Source organism: Crinia signifera, chromosome 12 (genome assembly GCF_055691185.1).
Source record: "Crinia signifera chromosome 12, ASM5569118v1, whole genome shotgun sequence".
NCBI classification, from domain to species: domain Eukaryota; kingdom Metazoa; phylum Chordata; class Amphibia; order Anura; family Myobatrachidae; genus Crinia; species Crinia signifera.
In genome coordinates, this window is record NC_139228.1 from 37748475 (window position 1) to 37763234 (window position 14760).

The window sequence follows — 14760 nt, forward strand, 5'->3', positions numbered from 1 at the left end:
TGTTGGGAGGTACGCTCCTCCCCCTGCACCTTCCCTTTGGGACCTCCCAGAGGAGCTGTCCCATAAAGAAGGATTATAAATGCAGGGCTGATCAAGTCAGTGCTTTTGTCGAGAGGAAATAACTTCAAACCCCTAAAATGAGCCGTGAGTTTTTGCGCAGGATATGTTCACATGATGTAAATATCATAATATATTAATATCAATTGTAAACAAAACAGAAAAGCTACATTAGTATTTTAGATTAATGATAGATTTTAGATTTGAAGTAAAATAGTAGATGTTATCACCTTCATATGATGCAGTTGAAGTATTTATCCTATCTACGTGCCTGAAATAATTGTCTAATTAAAGCCACTAAGCCGGAAGAGGGAACCGATGCCAGTGTCATATAAAATTAGAAGGATAGAGAGCCCGGGGGATATAAAACTAATCCCTGCTTCCTTGGCACTCATTCTTCTCCTCTTCACCTGAGATTTTAGGGCTATATGGAAAATGCATGTGCCAGAGAGGAAAGAGTGATACATTTGGACGCACCCTATGTTTGTCATTATAAACGACTTGCAGCTGTTCCCGTGTCACTGAATACAGAGAAAGGGCATATTTGTCACTTATAGCCCTTTCACAAAAAAAGTATCCAGGCCCAAACTGTCATTAAGTGCTGCTTCAGGTTATTGCTGGGTCTTCCCTCTGTCGGCACTTGGAGATGACATCACCTCCAAGCCATGGTGATCCAGCTCTCTGTATGATTTTAGCGTGACTTGAGTCACATCGTTCACACCATGGGCTACCCTTGTCAGTGCTGGAGTCATAATCAATGCACACTGGCATCCAGGGATTATGCCTTTTGGGGGCCCGGTGCACTTGTCATTACTGGCCACAAACTGCATGGGTAAATATTACACTGTCAAAACAGAGTGAAGGGTAACTGCAGGGAAGGGGATTAATATTATATATACGTACCTACATACCTTACTCTGTAGGAGACCTCACAGGCTCAGCGCTGCCTTGGATTAAAAACCCTCCCATGACCAGGCTGCTGCTGTCCTCCATGGGCCTGAGAAGCATCTAATGAGCTCCACCAATCAGAGCTCAGCACAAACCTCTCAGCCTCTGCCCTCTTGTGCAAAGAGTCATGGGACTTAGTCAACTCCCAGTAATGCACTGCACACTTGTGCAGTCAGTGTGCTTTGGCTCCCGATGCTCAACACCATTAATCATTGTCACATTGGCAGATAGGTGAAGCTGCAGCACTACCCCACTCCCATGCACAAAACCTTTAGCTAACAAAAAAAGTGTGTGTGTGTGTGTGGGAGGGAATACATGCTGACCACAGGGGGCCCCTAGCTAGAGGGAGGCCCAGGGGTACTGACTCCCCCCTTAATCCGGCCCTGCTGGCATCAATCAGAGTATAACTAATAGCCCAGTTATGTCCCTTTATCCTCTAGTGGTGATGCTGCTGAATTGCATAAACTCGGTTCCAGAACATGCACAGATATGTCTGTCAAACCAACTTGCTTTAGCATCTGCCCTTGAGTGTGTACAATGTATCGCACATACTGTATGTAACAGTATAATAATTACATACCATTATAGGGGTTGAGCGCACACTCTATTTGTATCACATGCTATGTCAGCATATTTCAACAACTGTGTTATGGCACACTAGTGTGCCTTGGGCTGTTCTCATGTGTGCCACCAAAACTAGACTTGTCCACAGTAGTTTACAGCCACCACCAGTTCAACTGTGATTCACTGGTCTCTTGTTGTCATGTTATCAAGGTATTTTATTTTTGTTACCTGTGGGAACTATTGTGATGGTTTTTTTCACTTGGGGTCCAATGGGTTTGGTTTATTTTTTTCCTGTGGGGTCTGATGATATGCCCTGGCAATTTTAAAATCTTGCTTGGTGTGCCGCGAGTTGAAAAAAGTTGAAAACCACTGCTCTATGTAGTCATGGTAATGTGAATGTGAGAAAAAATGTGAGAGCCAAAAGATGAATTAATACTGCAAGTGTGAAAGAAATAAAAAGAGGGACAGCCCTTTAATAGAAGTTCAGTTGTTAACAGCTATGGAAAATCTATGATTGAGACTGCATGGGAGTTATATGCTGTATGGGGCCTATGCTAGGGGCTCTTCCAGGTATTGTATTTAATGCGGTCACTTTCTCAACATCACAGAAAGACAATGAACAGAAGTCCGATACTATTGGTTTGGTTAAAAAAAATAAAAAACAGTACGGCCATTATACCATGTTACCTATGTTGAGGTTATTAAAAAGACTGCACTCTCTTTACCCCAAACTTACTGTATCTCTTTCAGGACCCAGTTAGCATTTTGTCTGGATAACCGATCATTCCCTGCCAATAAGCAAGTGTGTGCGTGCGAAAGTATTTTGCTTATGCACAACGGCATGAAAAACACTATGGCCAGCATATGGCGAGATGAAATGTCAGTATGGGATGAATGTGGGATGAACAGGAGAATATAGAGCAGGAATTACTGTATGTTCTTAGCAACCCCCACTCTTATGGCAATAACCATATCAAACACACAGTATGCAGCTAAAAACAGCTCCATAGAAGCCATGCTAACTTGACTTTAAAAAATTTTTTTAAGAGAAACAATAGCTTCTACAAAGCGCACCCTTACACGTCACTTACCGCAGATCCTTTTGCTTTTGCACAATCTGCATTGATTCTGAATGGCCCCGATCAAGCAGACTATCCGCAAGTCTTTGGCACCCAGCCACCCGCTGGCCAGCTGTTTCCATCTGGTGCTGGAAAGTGTCAAATTTAGCCTGGAGATGCTGAGAAAAGGAAAGCTGGTCAACCTCAAGACATTTTTTGGGATCTTTTGCTGTTTAGCCCAATACAGTAATACCCCTTTCACATTGCACTTGTAAGCTGGTATATTGACGTTTTTTCAGCATTTTGAAACGGTACCAGCTGCAATGTGAAAGGTCCCCAGTCAATTTACCGGTTACAGAATACCGGCATTTGAAAATGTTTTAAAAGCAGGATCCTACACGGTTCTGAGCCGTTTCTCCTGCAGTCTGAACGGCCCAGAACTGGTTTTTAGTACACATGATAATCTGCACAAGGGTCATTGGTTGTCTCCCTGCATGTTGTCACCGCCCACAAGCAGGAAGCGCACAACGGAGTTTTACTGCAAAGAAGACGTTTTTTTATGGGTGAAACGGGTTGAATGTGAAAGGTACATAAACGGTATTTAAACAGTAATATACTGGTTACAACATGCAATGTGAAAGGGGTTTAACTGGCTTTTGACCCGTTTAATGAAACGTTTACAAAAACAGGTTGAAAGCAGTGTTGCAATGTGAAAGCATTATTAGTAAGAAATAAAACTGTGCGAGGAAGACAGAAATAAATAGCCTCAACCAATAACTTACCAAGCGGACGGGGACTAACTTGTGTACACTACATGAATATAAAAAGTCACCAAGGACTTTGTTGATGACGACACATAGAAAGCGGGTAGTGGCCAAAGTGTTTTCACATGGCGGGACCCATTTGTCATTCACAGAACAAAATTAATCACTATGGGGGAAATTTTCTAAGCCAAATACGGCTAAAATATTCCTATTCGTATTTGTAAATACGAATATTTTAGGTGTATTGGTATTTTTGGCAGTTACTATGCCAAATACGAATACAAATGTGCCATGAATACGAATAGAATTGTTGCATTTCTGGTGGGTAGCAGGGCAATATTTACCTCTGACTGTACAGGTACAGAATTTGTTATATAAATCTCACCAGGACATGCTCGTAGTCATTGCCATAGTCCTCAGAACTGGCAATCTGCCTCTGCTGGTTGATCCACTCCTGCAGGTCCCCAGATTCTCTCAGGTATTCATGCAAAGCCAAAGCCTCTTCCAGTTTTCCCCATCTATGCAAAGATGCACCAATGAAAACCTTGTACACAAAAAGCTAGTATTTAAAATAGTTACATTAAAGAAACTTATAAACGGTCCAAAATATGGGTAGATATGTTCCATTTTAAGGGAATAGGATATTGTCATGTCTGTAATTCATGTGGCCAGATTTAATTAGCTAAAGTAATGCAGTGGCCGTGGCTATTCAGTTGTAAACCGTGGCAGTCCACGATAAGCCTGTAGGCTGTACTCAATGCAGAAATCTGTTTGAGTCTTTGTGGGTGCTATGAACGTGTTAACTCAAAGCTCCAGGAACCTATCCTGTGGTCAGTGGCATATCTAAAGGTCTATTAGGCCTTGTACAAATTGTTTTTGAATGCTTTATATAATTAATGAACATATTACAGCTTAAATGATGGCTGGTGCTCTAATATTAGCTCAGTCAGGTGTCTGGTAGGCAAGGTAATAGCAACATTATTTTGGGTGGTTAATTAAGACTGAGCCCAGGCTGCTGCCTAGTGGTCAAGGCCTGGTGCCTGGTGTGAAGCCAGCCTGTGCATTGATGGTCAAGAATGAGCCCAGTTTGCCACTTAATCATCAAATCTTAGCCCAATCTGCTACCTGGTGGTAAAGGCTGAGTCCAGTCTGGTGGGTGCCTGGTGGTCAAGGCTGAGCCCAGTCTGCTGCCTGGTGGTCAAGGCTGAGCCCAGTCTGCTGCCTGGTGGTCAAGGCTGAGCCCAGTCTGCAGCCTGGTGGTCAAGGCTGAGCACAGTCTGCAGCCTGGTGGTCAAGGCTGAGCACAGTCTGGTGCCTGGTGGTCAAGGCTGAGCACAGTCTGGTGCCTGGTGGTCAAGACTGAGCCCAGTCTGGTGCCTGGTGGTTCAGGCTGAGCGCAGTCTGCTACCTGGTGGTAAAGGATGAGTCCAGTCTGGTGCTAGGTGGTCAAGGCTGAGCCCAATCTGATGCCTTGTGGTCAAAGCTGAGTCCAATCTTTGAGGTCAAGGCTGAGCCCAATCTGGTGCCTTGTGGTCAAGGCTGAGCCCACTCTGGTGCCTTGTGGTCAAGGCTGAGCCCACTCTGGTGCCTGTTGGCCAAGGCTGAGCCCACTCTGGTGCCTGTTGGCCAAGGCTGAGCCCACTCTGGTGCCTGTTGGCCAAGGCTGAGCCCACTCTGGTGCCTGTTGGCCAAGGCTGAGCCCACTCTGGTGCCTGTTGGCCAAGGCTGAGCCCACTCTGGTGCCTGTTGGCCAAGGCTGAGCCCACTCTGGTGCCTGTTGGCCAAGGCTGAGCCCACTCTGGTGCCTGTTGGCCAAGGCTGAGCCCACTCTGGTGCCTGTTGGCCAAGGCTGAGCCCACTCTGGTGCCTGTTGGCCAAGGCTGAGCCCACTCTGGTGCCTGTTGGCCAAGGCTGAGCCCACTCTGGTGCCTGTTGGCCAAGGCTGAGCCCACTCTGGTGCCTGTTGGCCAAGGCTGAGCCCAGTTTTGAGGCTAGTAGTAAAACATTTATATATTTTATTTAATATGTGACAATGACACAGTGTTCATTAAGTGTAAACTCCTGTTTGTTATAGAACTAGTCTAACTGTGCAGTATACAATGGTAAGTTACCTCACAGTAGCACGATCTTGTAGGGTATTAATTTGTGACTGGATCCTTTGGACCGGAGCATCCACCTCATCATAGAGAGTTGATGAAGGCAAGTTCCGACCTGTATTACCCAGCTCACCTGCCAGGTTCTTGTATAGCTCGATCTCTTGCTGTGTGTCCTATGGATAAATACAGGTGGGTCCCTACTGTTACCTCAGTATCAGTGATCATTACATCTGTATCTTGAAGTATTCACATTACTATTGATAAAAGCCTTGCACACTTCTATGAAGCAGATAGGTTGTAGCCAAGTTAAACATCGTATTTATTTATATAGTAGATGAATAGGGAGATATTACCACATGCCTCGCAGATGGCAAAGGCACCTACTTCTATTAGAACGCAGCCTGAGGTGCTCCGGCCTAGAGGACATTTAATAACGGCAATGTCTTTCTAAATGACAAGCACTTCAAATGGAAACATTGGGTAAAGTACGATCAACCATTAATGGTGGTAGATGGAGATCTACCACAATTATGTCTATTTATGTCTATTTTCTACTGAATAAATGTCATTCATAATAATAATATTACAAATGTAACCATGGGGTTTATGTATCATTGGAGAAGATTCCATAGCAAGGAATCAGCATCTACCTGTCATTTTATAAAATGTCCTCGATAAATGGTCAGAATGGGCAAATTCTTGGGCCACTTCTCTACTCCTTTCCTTAAATTTACTCCAAATGTTACAGTATCTAATGCAGGCTTATTATATTACTCGACCCATAGAACAGTGGTTCTCCACCTGGGGTACGTGTACTCCCGGGGGTATGGTGCAGACCAGTTGGGGACACTTTAAAATAATATCAGAAGAAGAGGCAGAAGTCTCCCGATGGTGGAAGAAGTTTTCCATTGCCGGTTCTGTCTGCAGCGTTATAAGCGTCTCCTTGTGCTTTTGCCCACCCAGCAATCCACTCGGAGGTACCCACGCTGCCCTCAGACATCAGCAATCATCTTCCCCATGCTGATACGGGTGGAGGCAGCAGCGGCACTAATCCTACAGGTGTTAGTGGGAACCCAAGAGGCAATACACAGCCAGTGGCCAGACACAGAGGGACCGATTATTGACCGCACACTACACCTCCACTACTCCTTAGCATAAGGATATGCATACCGTTCACTTCCACTCCACTGGTAAGTACTGTGGATATTTCAAATTAAGAGGCGGGAGTACTCATAAATGAAAAGTCTAATTAAGGGGTACGGGAGAGAAAAAAAGGCTGGGAACCCCTGCCTGGACTCTGCCTGCCCTCCCTCCTCTATCCCCCTTCGATGCTCCAACCCCCAACCGTGGCACTCGCCTATCACCCGATTCCTTAAAAAGTGCTCTCGCACTGCTGAGCGCTTCTGGAAGAAATCACGCTCCCTTGCGGATTATCTCCATTTCAAATTCATTCTTTCCTCCTTCAGCTCTGCCCTTGCTCTGGCCAAGGAATCCTACTTTAAGTCCCTCATCCTTTCCCAATCATCCAATCCCCGCAGGCTCTTTGCCACCTTCAACTCCTTGCTCTCCCCCCCTCCTCCAGCTCTTCCGTCCTCCATCGTAGCCACTGATTTTGCTACCTACTCAACCAAAATCTCCTCTCTCAGGACTGCCATCACTGCTGCCATGACCTCACCCTCTCCCTCCTCCCCTCCTACATCTCCACTCCCCTCCTTCCAACCCCTGTTCTCATTTTACCCCACCACTGCTGCCGAAGTCCACTCTATCCTTCAATCCGCTTCTCCCTCCACCTGCCCGCTCGATCCTATCCCCTCCAATATTATCCGTCGTCTCAGTCCGTCAGTCTGCTCTCACCTGGCTCACCTCTTTAATCTTTCCCTATCCTCTGGGATCTTCCCTTCCTCCTTCAAACACGCTCTTGTCTCCCCAATTCTCAAAAAAACAAATCTGGACCCCAACTTTCCATCCAACTACAGGCCCATCTCCCTCCTCCCTTTTGCCTCCAAACTCCTAGAACGTCTGACCTATAATCGTCTCCTAAGCCACCTTACTGCTAACTCCATTCTAGACCCCCTCCAATCCGGGTTACACCCTTTACATTCCACTGAAACTGCCCTGACCAAAGTCACTAACGATCTACTATCGGCTAAATCCAAAGGCCTCTTCTCTATCCTCATCCAACTTGATCTGTCGGCTGCCTTTGACACTGTTGACCACCCTCTCCTGCTCAACACCCTCCGCTCCTTTGGCATCACTGGCACGGTCTTCTCCTGGTTCACCTCATACCTCTCCGATCGCTCCTTCTCCGTCTCCACTCCGAGCTCCTCCTTTCCTACTACCCCACAGCCAGTTGGTGTTCCTCAAGGGTCAGTCCTTGGCCCTCTCCTCTTCTCCCTCTACACCACCTCTCTGGGCACCCTCATCAGCTCCTATGGTTTTCATTACCACCTTTATGCTGATGATACCCTAATCTATCTCTCCTCCCCCGACTTATCCCCATCACTCCTGTCCAAGGTCTCCGAATGCCTCACGGCCATCTCAGCCTGGATGACCCAACGCTTCCTGAAACTAAACATGGCTAAAACTGAACTTCTAATCTTCCATCCCCCGAACATCCCCTCTTCTCCCACTATCTCCATCAGCATTGGTGAAACCGAGATCACGTCCACCGACCAAACGCGCTGCCTCGGTGTCATCATTGACTCCTCCCTCTCTTTCACCCCCCACATTCGTGCTCTCTCACAGTCTTGCCGCTTTCACCTACGCAACATCTCACGCATCAGACCATTCCTCTCCACTGACGCGACCAAAATTCTCATTCACTCTCTTGTCATCTCCCGCCTTGACTACTGCAACATCCTTCTCTCTGGGCTACCTCTCACCCGCCTCGCACCTCTCCAATCCATTCTTAATGCTGCTGCTAGGCTCATCTTCCTCTCCCGCCGCTCTACCTCCGCTTCCCCCCTCTGTCTATCTCTTCACTGGCTCCCCATTTCTTTCAGAGTTCTCTTTAAACTCCTCACCACCACCTACAAGGCTCTCTCCTCCTCCACAGCTCCCTACCTCTCTTCACTGATATCTATCCACACTCCCTCCCGTCCTCTTCGCTCCATCGCTGACCTCTCATCTAATCACCTCCTCCCACTTCCGTGTCCAAGATTTCTCTCGCACTGCCCCCCTGCACTGGAACAACCTCCCGCCACCCATCAGGCTATCTGATTCCCTTACCTCCTTCAAGCGCTCCCTCAAAACCCACTTTTTTCGACTAGCCTATCCCTCCTCCTAACCTCTTTTGATCCTCCTATCCTGCCTCCGTTCCCCTCCGCTCCTACTTATCCTATTGTATTTCGTTCGTCCACCCACCTATTTTTAGTATGTTAACTCTTATGAGCAGGGCCCTCCTTCCTCACGTACTCACCCTACCTCATTACCTCACCTGTGCTCCTGTCCTGTTCTTCCCTTCCTCTAATTCATCTTCAGTCTCCTTGACAATTTTGACACCTACTTCTGAACTGATGCTGATTTTAGTTCTACCAGCTATACCCCTATTCATACTGTATTTTTCAACACACCCTGTACGTTACCTTGTAATTTTTTTTTTTTGTTTGCTATGTACGGCACTGCGGACACTTTGCGGCGCCTTATAAATAAACGTACTACTACTACTACTACTACTACTACTACTACTACTACTACTACTACTACTACTACTACTACTACTACTACTACCACCATGCAAACCTTTTGCTATTTTGCAAATGAACATTTCATTACATTGCACATCAAACAGTGTTGTCTTCTGTTGGGAAACAACCTAAGTCCTGACCATCTCTCACCCTCCCATGTAGCAAACAGTTATCTGTAGCTGGGATCTGTACCAAGCTGTGTATGTCAGGGCAGCTGCAGAGCTCAAACTGTCCAGTACTATCTAATACAGCTGAATGTAACCCTGTATCCACATCTACTCAATAGGACTAGTCAGCTTAAGAACTGCTGAGCTGTGAGCTTCAGCAGCTGCCGTCTTCACATATACAGCGCCATTGGTACTTGGCTCTGGGAAACATGGGTTTGGGTGGCATTCCCCGGAGAGGGTCCCCTCTATGGTTTTATACTTGGGGAAGGAAGGACTTAGACACGGGGTTTAAATTAATTTTGAAATCAGTAACTACAGTGTAAAGAAATGCCTGAAACATGGGTAATGAAACAACCCATTATTTATTTAAAATATAATTAGAATAAACAGTAATATTAGAATTTAACAATTGCAGAATTATGGTTTGTGTGAACATGTGTGTGTTCTTGCAGATTTATATAGATCTACAGGTGTATCCTATTCCAGGTGTTAGCAGGGCTTCTGGGATAGAGCCAATTTAATATGCAGTAGTAGCGAGTGCCCTGCAGAGCTCTGCTGCAAGAGCAGCGGTGACACTTGGGTCCCCTGCAGAGCTCCGCTGGAAGAGCAGCGGTGACACTTGGGTCCCCTGCAGAGCTCCGCTGGAAGAGCAGCGGTGACACTTGGGTCCCCTGCAGAGCTCCGCTGGAAGAGCAGCGGTGACACTTGGGTCCCCTGCAGAGCTCTGCTGGAAGAGTAGCGGTAACACTTAGGTGCCCTGCAGAGCTCCGCTGGAAGAGCAGCGGTCACACTTGGGTGCCCTGCAGAGCTCCGCTGGAAGAGCAGCGGTAACACTAGGGTGCCCTGCAGAGCTCCGCTGGAAGAGCAACGGTCACACTTGAGTGCCCTGCAGAGCTCTGCTGGAAGAGCAGTGTTCATGCATAGATCCTACCATGAACCACACAGGTGCCCCTTCAGAGCTTGGAGCCCAGAGGCATGCGTCTCCATTGCCACTGGAAGTTATACCCCTGCCTATCATTTTGTGGAATGCTTATTATGCATTAAGTATAATGAACATATTAGTGAAGAACATGAATTGTGGGGTGGGAAATCTAAGAGGTATTAGCACATAGCTGGATAGCACAGGCCCATCCTGCAATGGATTGGAATAGGCTGCCTCCGGAAGTGTTAGAGCACCCATCCACTACTGCGACTTCTCCGAAGTTAGAAGTCCCAGCCGATCCCCCTTGAGGCACTCGGGAAGATCCTGGGCAGCAGGATCGGTCCATTTTGCATGCGATATATCGCATGCAATCCCATACCCCGCTGCCGGGAAGCTGCCCGTGCCAGAGGTCAGACCTGCAAGCAGGTCCGATATTCGACTCCGATCAGATGTGTACAGGACCGAGCATCGTATCAGATCGCCTGATTTCTCCCCGATTCATCGGAATCGGGTGAAAAGTGGCCAAATCCAGCAAGTGGATGGAGGCCTTTAAACCCTAAAGGGGGAAATCTCTCAGTTACAGTTTTGGCAAATCCACAGTTATGTTGATACTATCATACAATTGTAACTACTGGAACCAAAGACAACAATTCTAGAGCGTACCTTGTGCTTTTTCATCAGCTTTAAAGTGGCAGCTTCTTCTTTGCCATAATCCTTACTGTTAACCAGTGGAAGTTTTTCTCCAATCCAGCCTTCCATGTCCGACACGTCAAGTAGGAACTATTACATAAAAAAAACAAAGCATGTACATAATTCTCATGCACAAAGATAGTTTATTACTGTGATAAAAGGTAGTAAACAAAAAATAATAACGTAAGTATTTACCATGCATAAAATTAAAGGAGACTTCGAATTGGACTTTTACGTCGATCTTGATATGAGCCATCGCACACACACTGCCATCTGGTCTTCAATTCACCCAAGGAACCTGACACATCTGTATTTGGGCTGTGGGGCTGTGGGGCTTGAACTATGGGGGTTATTCAGATCTTATCGCTGCGGCACGATGTAGCAGCGCCCTGCGATCACCCTGAGATTAGCCGCTGCCCAGTCCGAAACAATGGCAGGCCTCCAATCAGCTGAAAATCCATTCACAACTCACTATTGAATGACTTTCCCACTGTGTGCAGTCTGTGCATAGCCCAGGACTTACTCAGCCAGTGTCATAGAAACATGTAGATTGAGGCCAGAGATTACACACACCCTCCCTTTAAACGCCTGGGCATGCCTGTGTATTTTGACACTCCCAGAAACCAGCCGGGTGACACCCATAAACGTCAACTTCCTGTCAATCACTTTGCATACAGCAAGCGATGAAAAAATTAGCAGGATTTTAACACAGGATGGCCTCGCGCATGCACACTATGATACATAAGAAAGAGATGGTTTTTGGATTAACCTTGCGCTATGATCGCTGCTCTAGATTATTGTCAGATAGTATGTATCACCTTACATACAAGAAACAATTTGTAAAAAAAAGGGGGTACCGACAATGTTCTTGAGCGCTGATCCTATATGTGTCTTTCAGCAGGTAGGTACCCAAAACACAAAAATAAAACCACAATAGTGCATTATCGTTAGAGATATAAAACAATACACAGAATTATCCTTTTCCAAATAAAATGCAGGAGGACTCGTACCCTATATTCTGGTCTACTAATAGGTAGACCGAACAGGCTTTGGGGGGAGCGGTTCTTTTTACCGACAGATCCACAGGTGTTCAATTTCGCTTCCACATGCAAAACAATTAATACACTGGCATGGTGTGATATCGCTTTGATACAATGTGTTGATTTCTTATATACACAATAACAAGCAGCCTCGTACCGTGTATTTTGGTCTACTTTTCACGGCAGACCTCAATTGCTTTGGGGGGGAGCGGTTAGTCACCGTCGGACCTCATCCGAATTTCACAACCAGTGGTGTATATAAAAGAGAAGAAAAGCTGGTATGGTGTAATACCGCTTTATTTGCAAATAATAATAAAAACAACAGTGTGAGGGGGGTCAAATCAGCAGACTCTCACCGATTCCGAATGTCCACAAGGCATGCAGACAAAGTAGGCAGATGGTTAGACCAGGCGTCCCTGTAGCCTTTCCCGGTGAAGGTCTTGTGTGTGTCCCCCTCTAGCTCCAATGGCCAACGCGTTTCAAGACCACAATGGTCTCTTTTTCAAGGCATGTGGAGCTGTAAATGAGTACACATATTTATACCCCCTTTCGGGGGAGCCTATTTCCAGACATGGATTACCTAGCAGCTAAATCCCTATGTGCAGGGATTTAGCTGCTAGGTAATCCATGTCTGGAAATAGGCTCCCCCGAAAGGGGGTATAAATATGTGTACTCATTTACAGCTCCACATGCCTTGAAAAAGAGACCATTGTGGTCTTGAAACGCGTTGGCCATTGGAGCTAGAGGGGGACACACACAAGACCTTCACCGGGAAAGGCTACAGGGACGCCTGGTCTAACCATCTGCCTACTTTGTCTGCATGCCTTGTGGACATTCGGAATCGGTGAGAGTCTGCTGATTTGACCCCCCTCACACTGTTGTTTTTATTATTATTTGCAAATAAAGCGGTATTACACCATACCAGCTTTTCTTCTCTTTTATATACACCACTGGTTGTGAAATTCGGATGAGGTCCGACGGTGACTAACCGCTCCCCCCCAAAGCAATTGAGGTCTGCCGTGAAAAGTAGACCAAAATACACGGTACGAGGCTGCTTGTTATTGTGTATATAAGAAATCAACACATTGTATCAAAGCGATATCACACCATGCCAGTGTATTAATTGTTTTGCATGTGGAAGCGAAATTGAACACCTGTGGATCTGTCGGTAAAAAGAACCGCTCCCCCCAAAGCCTGTTCGGTCTACCTATTAGTAGACCAGAATATAGGGTACGAGTCCTCCTGCATTTTATTTGGAAAAGGATAATTCTGTGTATTGTTTTATATCTCTAACGATAATGCACTATTGTGGTTTTATTTTTGTGTTTTGGGTACCTACCTGCTGAAAGACACATATAGGATCAGCGCTCAAGAACATTGTCGGTACCCCCTTTTTTTTACACTATGATACATATTCGTGCACAGTCTATCAATCGCTCATGCTGCAAATGTGCAGCTGTGATCAGGTTTGAATAACCCCTTATATCCCAATTGTATAGGAGCTGGTTATTTATCACTCTTGAAGCTTGATACATCTGGCCCAGAATGAATTAACTGCAAATCACAATGTCAAGCTCCTAGACTGCTCACCACGGGGGAAATGATCAAATACAGGAGGTTACAAGTCTCAGCAGGTAGCACCTCACATTATATTCACAGTGTGCAATCTAAGGCCCCTCCCCCTATGTAATATCAGGGCAGCCGAGAGGGGGGGGAGCGGGTACTAATTACCCGGACCCGGGTTTGCTGGAGGGGCCCTGGTCCCCCCCCCCCCCCACTTCCCCCTCTGCCCCTCCTGAGCAGCAGCAGCACACACCTCTACAGCATGTGCGTGAGAGCTCATGCTGTCAGCACAGCACATGCTGTAGGTGCATGCTGCTGCTGCTGCTCAGGGGGGGACAATAACATCCCCCCCCTTGACTTTAGAGTGTTTTTTCAACCCCCCGCTAAACATTTTGGGGGCGAGGCCTAATCACGAGAGGTGGCCACGCCTCCAACAATTAGGTCACACCCCCACAATTTTACCGGGGCCCGGCATACCTCTCGGCTGCCCTGTGTACTATATTATGTGTATGTATATACACTGGAAGGAATAAAGACATCTTCTACTTTGATTAGCACCCCTCCCACATCTCCCAGATTGTTTTTAACTAGCATAGAGTCCTGCACTCAAGACTGCACAATCAATTTGACACTATGGCCCTTATTCAGATCTGATTGCAGTACAAATTTGTAACCCGGGAGGGTTGCCCACCTTTTCTGGGTGCCAGGAGGGGGACCCGATTTCCGGGAGCCTCCGTCCATTCTGGTAGCGTAGACAACCCTGGTTGAGCATTTATTTTTAGTGTTCACCTGCACTCTCCTACTTCTGCTTGCTGCACTACAAGTCTCAGCATGTAGCACCTCCCATTATGTTCAGGGTCTGCAGTCTAGGGCCCCTCCCCCTAAGTTTGTCCCAAGTGCAATTTCATTTTAACAAAAAAAAGATTATGCAACTTTTAGGAAGATAAGGATAGAACAGCTGGGATGTCTCATACAGAATATGATCTCTCACCTGATGAAAGCTGACTGATTCCTGTAAGCTCCTCATCCTCTTCTCACAGTCCTCTTCCAGCAGTGCCCAGGCAGATTGCAGCTTCTTATTTTTATCACTGATATTGCGAGACTCTGGGTGATGACTGGCAATCAGAGATTTGCCCATATCCAGGACTCTATGCAGCTGCTGTGTGTGAGCATTTACCTCTGCTTGTAATTCCTGCACAAATAAA

General features: G+C 46.4%; 1 protein-coding gene across 1 annotated transcript in view; it reads right to left on the reverse strand.

Annotated features, from left to right (window-relative positions):
- The window catches only part of SPTBN5 (spectrin beta, non-erythrocytic 5), a 197486-nt gene that overhangs the window by 132826 nt on the left and 49900 nt on the right, over window positions 1-14760 (reverse strand). The window contains 5 exon segments of the mRNA XM_083166063.1: window positions 2661-2806; window positions 3777-3909; window positions 5503-5660; window positions 10926-11042; window positions 14547-14747. Of these exon segments, the coding sequence (XP_083022189.1) occupies window positions 2661-2806; window positions 3777-3909; window positions 5503-5660; window positions 10926-11042; window positions 14547-14747 (755 nt within the window).